Raw genomic sequence first — 18,529 nt, forward strand, 5'->3', positions numbered from 1 at the left:
TATTATCTTTTTGCATGGAGTTTTTTCCCTTCTATACTTAATATTTCTATTAAAAACAGATTTACAGGGTCAGATTATTTAACACTTATTTACTTCATACAAGCCTATACCCTCAAAATTAAAATTAAAAAAACCCTGAAAATAATTTACTTTCTCTATCCTAATTATCTTCTAGAGTTATCTACTGCAGAAGAACAAAATTTGCCACCCCCAGATTATTTTAAGCTGAAAATAGCCAAGGTCCAAAAAGTCTCAGAAAGAAACTTTGACCTCTTCTATAACTGCCTGAAGAATTTAGACAGAGGGCCTATTACAGGAATATCACCAGATAATAAATATGGATGACATGCGCTGGGGAAATGCTTAGAGACCAGAGTCCACTCTGTGTTCCCTCGTCTCTGCTAACAAACATTTGTTTATCAGACTTTCAGTTTTCCATCTCCACGTGAATTTCTTTCTGTCTCCCGAAGTCCCAAATCAGTGCCTCCAACATCCTCTCTCACCTTTAGCTGAAGACAATATTTAAGGTGAGAGCTCTGGTCATTGTGGTGAGTCACTCAGTTTCCCTGGGTCTCTCCCATGTATACATGTCACTAAACTTCTGTTTCATTTTCTTCTGTTAATCTGCCTTGTGTCAATTTAATTCTTAGACCACCCAGAAGAACCTAGAAGGCAACAGGAAAATGTCCTCTGCCCCTACACTAACCAGGAAGCAGGAGAATGGTGGAGGTGAATGAGCTGCTGTAATTTCATAATTTTGGACACCAGCAAAAGACTACAGAGCCTTTGCAGAACAGGTCAAAGTATTTCAACTGAAGTACAGAAAAACTACTCCTAAAGACCACTAATAAGAATGGAGTATCTGAAAATAAAGAGTCCCTAAATCCAGGACTGAAATGTTGATGCCAATAGAGCCAAAGGATTTCACGCATTCCAGAGTCAGTGTGCTCGGCCTGACTTCCTAGATCCGGTGTATCTTGTACGCTTTGCCGCTTTTCCACCAACTCTAAATGCTCTTACAGATACAAAATGATCAATGAGAAGCGCCACTAATATTCTTTAGTGGAAATCCTTAAAAATCAATAAAGAATACTGTCAGGAACTTCTCCCATAGCTACAATTCTCTGTTTAAAATTTAAAAGCTCTGCTATACTTCTATGCAATGGTAAAACTGGAACAGGAAATTTTTCTTAGGGCATCTATTACTTCACACCTCCCTATTCGGTAAACAGTAGAGATGGAGTACTCACCTCCAAAGTCACAGCCCTCAGCAGTTCTGGACTAGAATTACACAGTGCTCCCACAAGCACCCCTCCAGCACTGAAAGCAGTCAGGGCTGTTAGACTGGGCTGAGAAAAGCCTTGGTCATGAAGCGTCTTAATGCAAGCCTCTAAGTCAGCAAGGCCATTGAGTTTTTTAGTTAGCCGGCCATCAGCGTGCCACTGGAGGCCTAACTCACCACCTCCCCTGAAATTAAAGGGCAAGAAAGTTTTAGTGGGGAAAAAATATTAATGGTATAGGTCAAGGTCAGCAAACTATAGCCTGTGGGCTAAATTTGCCCAGAGGCCTCTTTTCACATGGTCCTTGAGCTAAGAAGGATTTTTATATTTTTAAAGGTTGGGAAAAACATAAGTATCAACCAGGAGTATGCAGGGGAGACCATATGTGGCCTGCAAAACTTAAAATGTTTACTATTTAGTTCTTCAGAGAAAGTTTGCGAACCCCTGTTGCAGACAATCAAAACTTGATTCAACAAATATGCTTTGAGTGCCTGCTTGCAATTTACCAGGCACTGTGCTAAATGCAGGCCTTAAAAATATAAACAAGTAGAAATCCTCTGTCCTGGAGGTCATAATTTTTCGGGGAAAAACAGCTACCAAGCAACACAGTCACTGCTATAACAGAAGCAGAACCAGAGCAGAGACTATCTACCTGTCTATATATGTGAGTCAGGAACATGAGTGCTCTGAGATGACACCTAAGCTGAGTCTTGAAGCAAGAATGTGAGTTCCCAGAAGGGCAAAGAAAGGGATGGCATCATCGACTCAATGGACATGAGTTTGAGCAAACTCTGGGGGACAGTGAAAGACATGGAAGCCTGGTGTGCTGCAGCCCATGGGGTCACAAAGAGTCGGACACGATGGAGAAACTGAACAACAAAAAGAAAGGGAAGGCATCAAGACACAGCATGTGCAAGGTCACAGAGGCTGCCATTTCAAATGATGCAGCAAAGGCTGCACATGTAGGAGGTACGTGGCTGGAGAGGAGGGCGTATCTGGGGAGTGCCGACAGACGCCACCATGAAGGTAAGCCACATCACTAGGGTGTTGATATGGAGGATGTGGATTTTATTGTGGAGATGGGAAAGTGGTAAAGGATTTAAACAGAAACAAAATACTTTGTCTTGAAATCAGCAAAATAATATGGAAATTAGAGTGGAAAAAAGGGAGTCCAGCTTAAGAAGCTATTTTAGAAAAATCCAAACTCAGGAGAATGAAATGGAAACAATAATGTAGCTAAGTACAGAGGCTGGTTTATCTATTCTAAAAATTCTAAAAATCTGGTGTCAAATCCTAAAAAGATACCCTTTTGCTCCTGGGATTAAATAATCCCAGACCCAGGGTTCTGCTAGTGAACCAGGTTCCACTAGCACAGGTTTAGGAGTGCAAATGAGCAAATCAATGTTTGCTCCCCAGCATCTTGTTATTCCGGACATGTGATGATGCTCCAGCCCTCATATGCCACACAAAACATGACTCACCGAACATGACAATATGCTAATATCCAGCCATCGTCCACCAACACCCGCCTTTCAGGCCTGAAATTCATTTTCAAATCCATTCCATAAGCTCCATACACTTGTACCAGGAGAGGTTTCTTCTGCAAGTCCTCAGAATCCGTTTTATGGAAAACAGTCATTGGCACTAATTTTCCATCCTGGAAATAAAGATGTATTATGCAGGTAAAGACGTCCTTTGAAACAGTTTCATCCCCAATTTTATGTGATGCTTATTGATGTTGAGCAGCAACTTCATTTAATTAAGACAAAAGAGTTATGGTCTCTCAAAGTCCATCAGGGTCCTTAATTTTCAGCTACGCTGCTGACACAATATTAGAGTAACTAGAGAAGATAGTAAGACTCTGGCTTGAAAATGGTTTATTAAATGTAGCTTTTCATGACAGTTAAGTAACTTTATAATGAGTTCTTCACTACTCAGTTTAACTATTTTTTTTCTTTCAGGACACACCAAAGTAACTATCAAGGTTACATATATTAGCATAGTATTCTTCCTATACCTCAGGTTATATATGGGCATTTCCTATCTTTGAATATATACAAATATGTTAACTAAAGGAGTTTAAACAACTCAATTTTTGGTACTCAACTGTCAGAATTCTCAATCATTAAAACCTGAAATCTCTTACTAACCTAACACCCACTTACATCCTCTTCATCAACCTATTTAACTTTATTTTTAAAATGTTTCAAAGTGGTTCAGGTTTTATAACATCTAAATTATTTTTAAGTCAAACAACTGTACCTCAGTGTGGTTCTCTGGACAGATAAAATTAAGATAATATGAACTATATCTGATCTTCCTTTCATAGAAAAAGGGTAGAAATGTTGGTTGTCACCCTGCTTACAGAAACTAAGGGAAAAGCACTAGTTTACATAAGGAAAATAATATAACCAGGCCACTCTAATTTTTTTCACTCTCATTTTGAAAACTTTACTTTGGGGCACTAGTGTGTTTTCAAATAAGGAAGAACTCTTCCCCTCATTATTATACTCAACTTGTTACAACAGTGTAAATGAATTTTTACTTCTCAGTAGGATTTATTGTTCAGAGAAGGCAATGGCACCCCACTCCAGTACTCTTGCCTGGAAAATCCCATGGACAGAGGAGCCTGGTGGGCTGCAGTCCATGGGGTCACCAAGAGTCGCACACGATTGAGCCACTTCACTTTCCCTTTTCACTTTCATGCATTGGAGAAGGAAATGGCAACCCACGCCAGTGTTCTTGCCTGGAGAATCCCAGGGACGGCGGAGCCTGGTGGGCTGCCGTCTATGGGGTCGCACAGAGTCGGACACGACTGAAGCGACTTAGCAGCAAGATTCATTGTTATAAAAAGATACAGGTGAATTTCTATAAAATAATCCTTCCCCCTTTCTAGCTTAACTGTTTTTTTTTCTTTCTGGTTGCACTGGTCTTCCCTGTGGCATGTGGGCTTGGTTGCCCCACTGCATGTAGGATCTCAGTTCCTGACCAGAGATCAAACCCAAGTCCCGTGCACTGGAAGGTGGAATCTCAACCACTGGACCACCAGGCAAGTTCCTGTAGCTTAAGCTTTTTTAAAGATAACTTTACTTTCTTATTTGTGGCTGTGCTGGGTCTTCACTGCTGAGTGGGCTTTTCTCTAGTTGCGGCGAGCAGGGGCTACTCTCTAGTTGCAATACGCAGGCTTCTCTTGTGGAGCACAGGCTCAACAGTTGTGGCACGTGGGCTTAGCTGCTCTGTGGCACGTGGGATACTCCTGGATCAGTGATCGAACCTGTGTCTCATGCCTTGGCTGGTGCATTCTTTACCACTGAGCCACCAGGGAAGCCCCCTGGCTTAATTCTTGATCATTCTAGAGACAATACTTCCTCAGAGAAGCTTTCCCCATTTCTGCAGATGAGCTAAGTTCCTTTTACCACATGTTTCCACTGTCCTCAGTACATCTTCCTTTGCAGCAATCAGTACATTAGAAATTACTTCTTCAACATCTTGCATCTTCCCCACTAGGTTTAATATCCACAAAGGCAGGGACTATCCTAGTCTAGTTCACTCTAATTGCTTATTACCGTCAAAATTTTTGCCATAATGACACACAAACTCTTTTTTTCTTTAAATCAACTTTTAATATTTAAATATACACAATACACAATATCAAGGACCTGCTAAGCTGGTTAAAGGGCTTTCCAGGTGGCGCTAGTGGTAACGAACCCACCTGTCAATGCAGGAGATGTAAGAGACGTGGGTTCAATCCCTGGAGGAGGGAAGATCTCCTGGAGGAGGGCATGGCAACCCACTCCAGTATGGAGAATGCCTGGAGAATGCCATGGACAGAGGAGCCTGGTGGGCCACAGTCCATAGGGCTGCAAAGAGTTCAACATGACTGAAGTGACTTAGCATTCAGACTGGTTATAAATTTTCTAATCCATGTTTAAAAAATTGCATGAGTATTCAAGTTTAAAGAAAAGTCCATTTACCTCCTAAAATGATTTGAGTCTTGCAGTGGAATGTGAGATCCACTATACTAAACTGTGATAATGTAATCCCATCAGGGGCATTAATAATTAACAAACAGAATCTTTTCAGTAAATGGCAGGGCTGACAGTGAGGATCACAAAGACTTACCTTGCTTTTGGCTTCCATACGTAAAACACGACTAGTCTTTGTTATTGGGTCTTCATGCCCAGTTTCCTCAAACAGTTTGCCTTCTGCAAACTTATATGTATAATATTTCGGGGGACGTATTGGAGAGCACAGCTGAAAGGGGCAGTTCTCTGGGTCTGAATTTGTATCCATTATGAATCCACAGGCCCAAGGCGGGAGCTAAAGAAACAGAACAGTTAGCTGTACTCTTTATTGAGACACTAAGTATTATTAATTAAATTTCTGGGTCTGCTCCAAACAAGATGATGTAGATATCAAGTTTATTTTTATTCACTTTCATCTAATGCCTCATTTAAGGATTACTTCAGTACAACAAAAAAATAATGACCAATAAAAATAAGAAAAAAGTACAGGAAAATGGTTTATCTCCTTTAATAAAAAAAGTTTATCTGGGGATATATAAACTTGGGCAACGAAACAACAAAAAGATTAAGAATAACAGCCCATCAAGTAGGGATTCCAGAACCCAAAGATACCTTCAAGATCTCTCTTCTCATAGAACATGAGATCTCTCACTTGTGGTTTTAATAATTTACCCAGCAGCCCTTACTCTACTGGCTGGACAGCCCCAGGGACGACAGTCATTATTCCAGGACTACAAACTAGCTCAGCAGCACTAAAGCATTTACAATTTGTTTTTAACTTTAGCTCCCAGGCTAACCATTGTGCAGAACAAAACCTTTCCCGCACACCTACTCTGAGAGACTCACTGCTATTATGATTAAGATTGTTAACTTTGAGAAAAAAAGGAAAAGAAATCAAAATTTATTCTCTCAGAGCAGCAGGGTCCAGCCTCAAGCCTTCCACTAACATCCCTCTTACACCTTTTAAAAGAACTCTAGTAAGCAGGCTGACGGTATGTTAGAATGGCACTGAGAGTCAGAATATTTCAAAGAAAATTGCCTTTCTTTTCCTGAGTAATTGTAGAAAGAGCAAATTCCTTAGAAAATCAGAGGTCTTGGCACAGCAACGTCACTGGTGGGCACTATTCAGACAGTATAGGTGGGGGATGTGTGCATAAAGAGCGTACCATTTAACCTGTAGAAACTATGGTCACAGAGCTTAGGTTCACAGAGAAAATTTCTTGTAATTAATCCAAAGAATCCACTGCTGTAAAGCACTAGAGACATATATTTTCATTGACTTTCTAGAAGAGTTCCTAATTTATTCACTTCAGACTGTGGATTATTTTCAAGGATAATTTGTTTATTTAAATATATTTATAATGTATACAACCATAACTAGAAAGAAAAACGTAATCATGAAAGTTAAAAATCATTTTTGTTTTAGAACATTTATACAGTCTTTTAGGACACCAGACATTACATTTGATAATCTGACTTCATGAAGTAGATGGGAAATTCTGGCTGTTTTATTTAGGTTCTCATTCTTTCTTATGTATGCCACTAGATGTTGTTTAGTAGCTCAATCATGTCTGACTCTTTGTGACCTCATGGAGTGTGGCACGCCAGGCTTCCCTGTCCTTCACCATCTCCCGGAGCTTGCTCAAACTCATGTCTATTGAGTTAGTGATGCCATCCAATCATCTCATCCTCTGTGGTCCCCTTCTCCTCCTGCCTTCAATCTTTCCCAGCATCAAATTCTTTTCCAATGAGTCGGTTCTTTGTATCAAGTGGCCAAAGTATTAGAGCTTCAGCTTCAACATCAGTCCCTCCAATTAATATTCAGGATTGATTTCCTTTAGGATGAACTGGTAGGATCTCCTTGCAGTCCAACGGACTCTCAAGAGTATTCTCCAACACCACAGTTCAAAAGTATCAATTTTTCTGCACTCAGCCTTCTTTATGGTCCAACTCTCACATCCATACATGACTACTGGAAAAACCATAACTTTGACTATACAGTGGAGAAGGCAATGGCACCCCACTCTAGTACTCTTGCCTGGAAAATTCCATGGACGGAGGAGCCTGGTGGGCTACAGTCCATGGGGTCATGAAGAGTTGGACACGACTGAGCGACTTCACTTTCACTTTTCACTTTCATGCATTGGAGAAGGAAATGGCAACCCACGCCAGTGTTCTTGCCTGGAGAATCCCAGGGATGGGGAAGCCTGGTGGGCTGCCGTCTATGGGGCTGCACAGAGTTGGACACGACTGAAGCGACTTAGCAGCAGCAGCAGCAGCAGTTGACTATACAGACCTTTGTTGGCAAAGTAATGTCTCTGCTTTTTAATATGCTGTCTAATTTTGTCAGGCTTTTCTTCCCAGAAGCATCTTTTAATTTCATGGCTGCAGTCACCATCCACAGTGATTTTGGAGCCCAAGAAAATAAAGTCTCTCACTGTTTCCATTGTTTCCCCATCTATTTGCCATGACGTGATGAGACCAGATGCCATGATCCTCTTTTTTAGAATGTTGAGTTTTAAGCCAGCTTTTTCACTCTCCTCTTTCACCTTCATCAAGAGGCTCTTGAGTTCTTCTTTGCTTTCTGCCATAAAAGTGGTGTCATCTGCATATCTGAGGTTATTGATATTTCTCCCAGCAACCTTGATTCCAGCTTGTGTTTCATCCAGCTTTGCGTTTCGCATGATGTACTCTCAAATAAGTTAAATAAGCAGGGTGACAATATACAGCTTTGATGTATTCTTTTCCCAACTCAGAACTAGTCTGTTGTTCCATGTCTGGTTCTAACTATTGCTTCTTGACCTGCATACAGGTTTCTCAGGAGGCAGATAAGGTGGTCTGGTATTCCCATTGCTTTAAGAATTTTCCACAGTTTGTTGTGATCCACACAGTCAAAGGCTTTAGCATAGTCAATGAAGCAGATGTTTTTCTGGAATTTCCTTGCTTTTTCTATGATCTATCGGATGTTGGTAATTTGATCTCTGGTGCCTTTGCCTTTTCTGAATCAAACTTGAACATCTGGAAGTTCTCAGTTCATATACTGTTGAAATCTAGCTTGGAGAATTTTGATCATTACTTCACTAGCATGTGAAATGAATGCAATTGTGAGGTAGTTTGAACATTCTTTGGCATTGCCCTTCTTTGGGAGTGGAATGAAAACTGACCTTTTCCAGTCCTGTGGCCAGTGCTGAGTTTTTCAAATTTGCTGGCATATTGAGTCAAGCACTTCACCAGCATCATCTTTTAGGATTTGAAATAGCTCAGCAGGAATTCCATCACCTCCACTAGCTTTGTTCGTAGTGATGTTTCCTAAGGCCCATTTTACTTCACACTCCAGGATGTCTGGCTCTAGGTGAGTGATCACAGCATCGTGGTTATCTGGATCATTAAGATCTTTCTTGTATAGTTCTTCTGTATATTCTTGCCACCTCGTCTTAATATCTTCTGCTTCTGTTAGGTCCATACTGTTTCCTTTATTGTGCCCATTTTTGCATGAAAATGTTTCCTTGGTATCTCTAATTTTCTTGAAGAGATCTCGTCTAGATCTCTATGCCATTATAACAATCTCAAAACTAATCTCCATACCCCTCATCTCTTGGTGCTTCGGTGTACTCTAACGTGGCTGCCAGATAACCTTGTGAAGTTATGACTCCTTAAATTATTCCCCTGCCTTCAAACTTCAAATTTTCCCCTCTTCATAATTTATGGATAAATTCATCATGTTGACAGTCAAAGAATGTCAAATCATAGCTTCATCCCCTAGTAATTTGTTCTGCTTCAATAAAAGTGATTTATTAGAAGTTTCCTGAATATTTTCCTAACTTCTCCAGCTTAGAGCTTCATTTGATGGACTTTCTCATCCTAGAATACTATTCCTTTCCCTACCCAACAAAATCCTATCTATCTTCTTTGGTTATCTCAAATTCTACTACCCCCTAAAGTTTTCTTGGGCCCTCCAGGCCTCATGGTACATTTTATGTTTTTGATCCCACCTATTTAAACCATCCTATACTTAATCTTTGTTTACAAGTCTAATCTCATGAAAAATGGTATTCTCCTATAGCCAGGTATTTTGACTTACTATCTTTCCATTCCAGAAAGCCCAATACAGAACTCTGCACATAAAAATTTAATAAGCATCCAGTGAATTTATTGGAATTGCATTTTAGCAAAAATTGTCATAACACTATAGATAGGGAGATACAAATGGCCTGTTTGCTGGTCATACAACTCTTTCCACATCAAGTAAAACAGAGGCCTCCTTTCTTCCCTTCAGTTCATGTTACCTTAACTCACATATTAATGATGCTGTAAAACTGGGCAATAATGTTACCATTCACAGTTTTATAAAATTGGCAAAGAGATGATACAGACACAAGCAAGTGTGGCCGAAACACTGTAGCAGAAACACAAGAGGCATGATTACTGTCTGGGATGGGAGAAGGAGTTAGTGGTTAGGCTCCAGCTGCCAAGCTGGGCTGAGTTATGACTATACCTAAGGTTGTAGAGATACATGATACAGAGATATGTAGCAAGAGAAATACAATGGCACTTAACTCTACTTCTGAAGTTCATCCTATACAGCAGTATTATTCAGTGCACTAAAAGCAAAGACGTCTAAAAGTAATTCCAAAATAAACCTCCTAAACCTGATGAAGACCCACTATACTAAATTCTATTTAAATTAATTTCATAAAAAGTACCTTGCTGTTATTCAAAATCTGATGTTCTGTTAATACGGCATGTATTCTAATTAACAGTATTATCTTTTGAAAATTAAACATACCTTTAGAGACCGAACTGAATCGTCAGCCAGACCAATCACGTTAACATAAAGTAAATTGCTATGCTTCAGGAAGAGAACACAATGATCCTTAAACATGTCCAAGTCTACAACTTTGGTATTTCTCTTCATTGTGAAAAACAAATCCCAATTCATAATAGCAGGGGTATCAGCTGCTGTTCTCATTAGCTGTGTGGAACAAAATTAGACGAGATCTAGGTATCAGAAATGATGACTACAGCATCCAGAGATGAAACCACTGAAAACCAGACCTTATTAGTCTGCACTGTTTATGAAGAGCTGAAGGAACTTAACTCTGCATCAGGGCTGAAGTGTGAACATCACCTTATGAATGAGCCCTGGCTAGCCTGCTGGGTGGGTATGATGCAGTGCTTAGCTGATGGTCAAGCACTGAGAGCCAGTGGGGCCTTGGTGAGGCCTCGGCCCCTTGACTGTGGAGCCATCACTGAGCCTAACTGAGACCAGCAGAGGAACTGCCTGAGATCAGTCCAAACTGATCTCAAAATCTCGTTTATAAAGTTTGAAAAGTTTGTTAAGCCACTAAATTTGGCTTTGATGACTAACATTATTTAGGATAGGGAATGTTTTCCTTTGCTAACCTTTTTGGGCATAGTGAAATATGAAGAGGTATATTAGCTCTGAGGGAAGAGAAATGGGATTGGTTATATACAGGAAGGTAGCATCAGTTTTTAATGACCCAAAGCTTATGAAACAATAAACTCTTAGAGCAAGAAATGTTGATGTTACTGTAACACTTCCTAACAGCCTAAATGGGGACCACAAAAATACAGGATTTACCTTGAATTCTGTAGGCTCGCCAACATTAGTGAGAATGTATAACTCATCATCTCTATGTTCCACATAGTAAAGGACCCCATGGATTCGCTTCTGGATAAGTACTGGTGGGTCCCAAGGGCTCAGGCCATCTATCAACCACACCTCAGAAGTGGTCTTGCTCATGATATTCATGGTGAGAAAACGACTGTCTTTTGTAAGATAAAGGAAGACAAAAAAACTATGCAGAAAAAAGAGAGGGAGAGAGAGAGAGAGGAAAATCGAATAAATTTCAAATGTAAGCTATCATTGTTAATGACAATTTCTCACTGGTATTGAGTATATATATTAATTTCTAATGCACACAGAAAAGAAAAACTCCTTAGTGAAATACTGCTTGTAAAAACTGGCTATTATTTTTTCTCATTTCCTCCTCAAAGGCATTCAAAATAATTTTTCTTTAACATTTTATTATGAATATTTTTCAAAACCCACCACTAAGATTCTATACCTGCTAACATTTTGCAGTACTTCCTTTATCACATATTTATGTATCTTTCAATCCATCTTTTTAAAAAAAAATGCATTTCAAGGTAAACTACAGACATCATTTAACACTCAACCACATTAATAGATTACAGGGGTTTTTGCTGAGAAGAGGAAATAAACTTCCTGGAGAAGATATGTAATTGTAAGGAAGAAAAGAGACAAAATTTTCTTTGTTTTTCCTTTGAATGCATGTTGGATATCCTTTTTTCCTACTTCCCCAGTTTTTATAACTAAACAAACAACAGGAATAAAAACCCTCACAATCTCACTAAACTAAAACATTTTTTAAATTTTAATTTTTCTATTTTTCCTTCCAGGGCTTATTTGTATTTTATACATGTCTTTAAATAGATATAATTAAAATACAGATGCACTTTTGGATTCTGCATTTCTTACTACACATATTATCATCTTTCCCCACATTAGTTATACAGTTTATGATCATTATTTTTAATGGCTTCTTAATATCAAGTTGAATTATCATAATTCTTAAAAACTTAGCTATTTCATTGTAATAAATATAAAAGGGAACATATCATGAAGATAGTTTTCATCTCCATAACTTTTATAATTATTTCCTTAGGATAAATTCTTAGTAATAGAAATACTATTTTAATGATTAGGAGTATTTTTATGACTCAATAAATCAAAGACTATCCCAAGAGCATTATACTAATTCATATTGACACACTGGATGCCTTTAAATATTGCATCTACATTTCCTTATTATGAAAGTAATTCATACTGAAAATACTAAGAAATATAAAGACAGATGGTATGTTTTAGTTGCAAGACAGAAAACAGTCTATAATGAAAGTCATTGGTATAATGTAATAAATTACTAGCATAAACTGTCATTTCCAAAAGACAGTCTTGACAAATGACACATAAAATAGTGGGATCACAGGAATAGTTCTAGTAAATTCTCATTAATAGAATCCTCGTCAGAAAAAAAAGCAATGACAGTGTTACTGGATCAAGGATATTAGTTCTATGGGCTGGAATAATTTCTCCAGACCTCAAGTTCTTTATATGAACTTGGGGTTGTACAAGATTTTCTTTAAGGTCCTTGTCAGGTTTGAGATTTTATTATGTGAAGGGTTAATTTTCTTGTTTGGAGTATCAATTTTACACTCACAGATTGGTTTTTAAAGCTCTTTTTTTTTCTCTTGCAAAATCTGTTGAGACATTGTCCAAATCATACTGTTAAATGATGTATAAGATGACAGGACTCTGGTGTTAAGAAATAATTTGTTTCTTATAAATCATTTGGAAAAGTACATCTGGGTAAGAGTTAAGGAACTTTGACAGATTATTATTATCATTTCCTTCCCAGCCTGGTTAAGTGGTAATATGAGGCATAAGTCCTGAAGCAAAAAGAATTAACTTTAAGGAAGAATTACCAGATTACTGGGGAAAGTAAAATTTAAAGACCAAAGTATATCATGGCTCAAAGCAAAGCAATTTAAATTTTAGATAATCTACATGAAATAAATAGTGAATTCTGTGTAACTGATATGGTTAATCTAGTTATGACCTACAAGAGATTCATAAGTACTGCATGACAATGCTATTTAAGTGTTAAACTAAGAACTCCTCTCGTGTCAGTACAGAGAGGATGTTAGTAATTCAGCACCTATAGTCTAATGATATATCTGTGTTTACTCTGAAGTTTGAATATAACTAGTTTCCAATTTTGAATCTAAGTCACTTATAAAAGAATGCTTTGCTCACCTTAGCCTTATTATATCTGATTCCACAAAATCAATGTTTTAACTCAACCAAGAACAACACTTTAGATAACCAGAGAAATATGCTGAAAATAAAGACTTAATTGAATTGTTCTAGTACCTTGGGTCTTTTTCTGTGTAAAAACGTTCATTACGTTTGTTATCACCAAAAGTGGCTCGATATACATCATGACAGCGAAGGTTCCTCTGGAAGGTGTAGAATAAAACATCTTCATCTTCTTCATCCTTTACCCATTCTAAAAGAAAATAATTAAATAATTATATATAGCCACCTATTTACAGTTAAAGAAAAAAAGGCACAGTGCATTCTGAGTGTCAAACAGAAGAGATGCGTAAGTTTATCTCTGGCAATCTAAATTGAATACAGGTTTGATTATATCTAACCCTGTTATTTCCAAAGAATAAGATACTACTACATCAATTCTAAGTTTTGTAGTTATCAGTTTCAAGGTACTCAAGTTTCTAAATAAGAGTTGAACACTCAATATTTAGGAAAGACTTTGGTAAAGTCACATCTGCTTTCAGCAGATCGATTATGTTTAAATTTCATGCTCTTGTGCTTAGACGTTTGGTCGTGTCCGACTCTTTGTAACCCCATGGACTACAGCCCACCAGGCTCCTCTGTCCATGGGATTCTCCAGACAAGAATACTGGAGTGGGTTGTCCTGTCCTCCTCCAGGGGATCTTCCCAACTTAGGGATCAAACCCAGGTCTCTCGCACTGCAGGTGGTTTCTTTACCATCTGAGATACCTGGGAAGCCCATATTTAAGTTTGTAGAAATACTGGATCACTTCCTCTCATGCCTAAATGTTTTTGTGTTTTCAAGTTACAGTTTATCTCAAACTAAGCTTTAAAAAAAATCTTAGTTTTTAATTGGTGGAAAATTGCTTTATAATTTTGTGTTGGTTTCTGCTGTATAACAACACGAATCAGTCACATGCTGGTGTTTTCTAGATCCTACCGGAAGCTGTAAATTAAAGTATTCATACAATTACGTCATGACTGCCACCTGGCTGACAGTGACTGAAAGACATCATTGTATAACATGCTTTCTGATTTTAGAGGTTAAATGTACAAGAGGTATGTCTTAGAAAAAATTTGATAGGATATAATTCTAATTCATTGTAAAAACATTTCTTTATTAAACAATGGAGAAATTTATGGCAGAAAATGAAAGGGAGGATAAAGTCTCTGTGTGTGTGTATATATATATATACACACACACACATACACATATATATATAATCACTCAATGATAAGTGATAAAATTTAAAGTTGGTTATACTGGTAAAAATATCATAACTTTAATGATGAATAAGTTAGTTCAGGGAATTCCTTGGTCATCCAGTGATTAGGACTTGGCACTTTCACTGCCAGGGTGTGGTTCAGTCCCTAGTCAGGGAACTAAGATCCCACAAGCTATGTGGTCGAAAAAACAAACAAACCAAAAGTTAATTTATCTTGTTCCAGAGTTCCTTGGTAGAGACCCCAGCTACAATGGCTGCACAAGATGATGGGAAATTAAAAAAATACCCTAGCCTAAAATTGAATAAAATATTAAGATGTAATTTATATGTGAACATGTACTCTAAGTAATAGCAAAGAATATTATTACTGACACATTACTGATAAGGAGCCTGGTGGGCTACAGTTTACAGGGTTGCAAAGAGTCAGACATGACTGAATTGACTTAGCATGCATGCACTGATATATATTACTGATACATTAACATACACTGTGCAACCTAGACTCTGATTATAATACTTTTAAAAACACGGACATGAATTTGGATATTTAACTAAAGAAGGGAAGGTCTCCTGGTTAAGAGGCACAGAGGAAGGTATGGAGTCCACAAGGATAAACAGATCAGGCATTCATCTTCTGATTCATTCATGTGGGCAAATAAAAATGTCTCAAAAGTGTAGACAATTCTCTTGCTGTTGTCTTTTCAATGTTTTAGTTGGTGTCTTACCAAAACTAGACACATTTGGGAAAGAAGCTTCCATTACAGGCTGATCACTGAGCTTCACAACTATACAAGTAGATGCTTCAGAATCCTCAGTTCTTATCTTGGCAGCTACATATTTTTCATCAGGAGCAACTCTGATACAGTCAATGAAGGGCTGCTCTAATTTAAGTTCCTCCAAATTGAACAAAACTTCATAGTTATCATTGTCTGCTGCATAAAGAAAAAAGTAGAGGAGATAATTCCATAAGATATACTTAAAATTTTTTAAAAACTATATTTCAGTGTTTTAGAGTAGCATTCCACTTCTGTAAGATGCTACATTATGGCTTCCTTCAGCATTGACAGTAGCTTGATGTGTGTAGAGAATGGCATTTGTTATTTAATATTACAATATCCTATTCAGTATTACTCTATGCATCAGCCTATGTGATGTTACTTGATACAGTTAGTCTAATATTTATAGACCATATAGAACCTAGGAAAGTAAGAAACTGTGACACTAAGTAATCTATGTTGTGCCTAGCATAGTAACTGGGATTTGGTAGAGGCTCAAAAAATGCTGGTTCTCACCTCCATTTTCTCTGTCAAAGCTTCTGAGTGTTAAGTATTAATTCTAGCTTAGGCAAACCCAGATATTAAAAGCTAGTCATTTAAAATAAAGATAAAAATCAATAATCAAAACCTATTTTTTATATCTTTGAAAATCAATACCAGCCTTTTAGGCAGCATGTATAGGGACTGAGTGGGTACCAATCATTGTCCCTTCTGTCCTGGGAGTATACACGGACCACCACACCAGCGCACCCCATATCATCGGGATAATGGCCACATATGTTGAGGAAAGCAGCAGCAAGCATACACAGTAAAAGCAGCCCTTAATTTCCGACAAGACAGAGTAGGAGAAGGACTTGAGTTCACTTCCTCTCATGAAAACACCAAAATCACAACTAACTGTTGAACAACCACTGACCCAAAAGACTGGAACCTATCAAAAAAACATACTTTACATCCAAAGACAAAGAAGAAGCTACAATGAGACAGTCAGGGGTTGGGGTGGGGGAACGCTTTCATGATATAATCAAATCCCAACCATTGGGTGGGCAAGCCACAAACTGGAAAAATAATTGTATCACAAAGGCTCTCCCACAGGAGTGAGAGTTCCAAGTCCCATGGCAGGCTCCCCAGCCTGAGGGTTTGGCATTGGAAGGAGCCTCCAGAGCATTTGGCTTTGAAGGCCAGTAGGGGCCTGAACACCAATGCTGGACGGTGTGTGGAGAAAAAGGAACCCTCCTACACTGTTCATGAGAATGTAAATTGGTACAACCACTACAGAGAACAGTATGGAGGTTCCTTAAAAAACGAAAAACAGAACTACCATATGATCCAGCAATCCCCCTGGGCATATATCCAGAGAAAACCATAATTCAAAAAGATACATGAACCCCAGTGTTCACTGCAGTGCTCTTTATAATAGCCGAGACTCAAAGCAACCTAAATGGCCAGTGACAGGGGAATGGATGAAGATGTACAGATATAGATACACAATGGAATATTACTCAGCCATCAAAAAGAATGACACAATGCCATTTGCAGCAACATGGATGGACCTAGAGAGTGTCATACTAAGTAAGTCAGATAGAAAAAGAGAAGTTTCATATGATATCACTTAATATGTAGAATCTAAAAAAAAAATGATACAAAGAAACTTATTTGCAAAAGATAAACACGCTCACAGACTTTGAAAACAAACTTAACGATACAAAAGGGGAAATGTAGAGGGGAGGGATAAATTAGGAGTTTGGGATTAACATATACACTACTATATATAAAACAGATAATCGACAAGGACCTAATGTATAGCACAGGGAACTCTACTCAATATGTTATAACAACCTATATGGGAAAAGAATCTGAAAAATGGATATATGTATGTGTGTAACTGAATCACTTTACAGTACATATGAAACTAATAACTGTAAATCAACTATACTGCAACAGAAAATACAAATTACAAAAATCAATACCAAATTTCTCATGAAAAATGTGAAATCAGAAAAATCAAGTGTTTCTTAAAAAGGAAAACTGTACGGTACCTTCTTCATCTTTGGAACGAACCAAGCAGCAGCCCTCTTGATAATAAACGAAACCACCATGTTTAATCTGACAATGTAAAGAAACAAATGGTTTATTTAATAATAATAATTTATCTACTAGTTTAAACACAATTTAATTAATTGTTTAATGGTCTGACTATTCAAGATGAAGAAATGAGATCTTTTATAAAAGCAGACCTGTTGAAGTCTATGAATAAACATAAAAAAAAATCAAATGGATATAAATATATAATACAGTGATCAAGATATGGTTTCCATATGTTTCCAATCATTGGAGGCATTTCTAATACATAAATGAAAGAAACAAAGAGAAGGCAAAACAAAACCTATGTCAGTTCTCATGAATGTACGAACCACGTTAGCTTTATTTTTGGAACATTTGACAATTAGCAGACATCAAGTGGCATCGTTAAGATAAACCAAAATTATGCAGATGCGAAAACCATGACTGAAGACTAGCCTGAAAACCCAGTCAATACCTTTCTGAGATTCCTTCCTCTAAAATATGCTGTCACTGCCAACTGTTCATGGTTTGATCTGACTGTACACAAAGCATCTTACCCTCTGTAGAGGTGACAGATAAAGGCAATTTGAGAGAGAGAAAGACCATTACCAATACATGAATCATGCTCTTGTCTAATTCCTACATATTAAATGCAACTGATTGACTGATATGATATTAGGCAGCTTAAGACATTTACTACCTGCTAGTTAAATGGTGTGATTTGAATCTGGAATTTCTGATTCTTTGTTGTTCAGCCACTAAGTCATGTTGGGCTCTCTGTAGCTCCATGGACTGTATTGCTATTTTCATTCTACTGTGTATGCAATTTTCACTCATAAGCTGTGGTTCTGTTTTCCATTCTTATCAAAAAATTTTTCAAAAAAGAAATTTAACATGTATGTTCAGTCATTTTCAACTGAATATCTATGAGTGTGGTAAACACAAAAAGGTCAAGCAAATACTTGGCTTTCCTGGTATTAAACTGTTCAAAGTGAATTTTCTTTTATTAAAAAAAAAAGTATAGCTAGAACAATCAAACACTTTTCAAATAATGAAGCACTGACTTAGTTTCACTTGAACTTCTCACTAGAATTATTTTTAAAAATTTAAAAGCAGAATTGGTTTCCAAAGCCAAAATTAATACAATATGCTTGGAAATTCATCTTGGCTTTGATCTTTACAATTTATTTAAAGGATCATAATTAGCTTATTCTTTGTTCTTTAAGTTTTTCAGCACATATTAAAGGCCAAAATCAGT

The 18,529-nt window shown here is 37.6% G+C and overlaps 1 protein-coding gene across 7 annotated transcripts in view; it reads right to left on the reverse strand.

Annotated features, from left to right (window-relative positions):
• The window catches only part of PREPL (prolyl endopeptidase-like), a 38,503-nt gene that overhangs the window by 6,694 nt on the left and 13,280 nt on the right, over nucleotides 1-18,529 (reverse strand). For 6 of the 7 annotated variants that reach the window (XM_013967604.2, XM_018055184.1, XM_005686555.2 and 3 more), the window contains 8 exons: nucleotides 17,247-17,313; nucleotides 15,157-15,363; nucleotides 13,284-13,419; nucleotides 10,908-11,124; nucleotides 10,092-10,277; nucleotides 5,403-5,600; nucleotides 2,762-2,937; nucleotides 1,251-1,467 (listed from right to left, as the gene is read on the reverse strand). In XM_013967604.2, coding sequence (XP_013823058.1) covers nucleotides 1,251-1,467; nucleotides 2,762-2,937; nucleotides 5,403-5,600; nucleotides 10,092-10,277; nucleotides 10,908-11,124; nucleotides 13,284-13,419; nucleotides 15,157-15,363; nucleotides 17,247-17,313 — 1,404 coding nt within the window. The remainder of the gene's footprint in view (nucleotides 1-1,250; nucleotides 1,468-2,761; nucleotides 2,938-5,402; nucleotides 5,601-10,091; nucleotides 10,278-10,907; nucleotides 11,125-13,283; nucleotides 13,420-15,156; nucleotides 15,364-17,246; nucleotides 17,314-18,529) is intronic. The other variant, XM_013967603.2, reaches the window with a different exon arrangement.

Source organism: Capra hircus, chromosome 11 (genome assembly GCF_001704415.2).
Source record: "Capra hircus breed San Clemente chromosome 11, ASM170441v1, whole genome shotgun sequence".
Classification (NCBI taxonomy): domain Eukaryota; kingdom Metazoa; phylum Chordata; class Mammalia; order Artiodactyla; family Bovidae; genus Capra; species Capra hircus.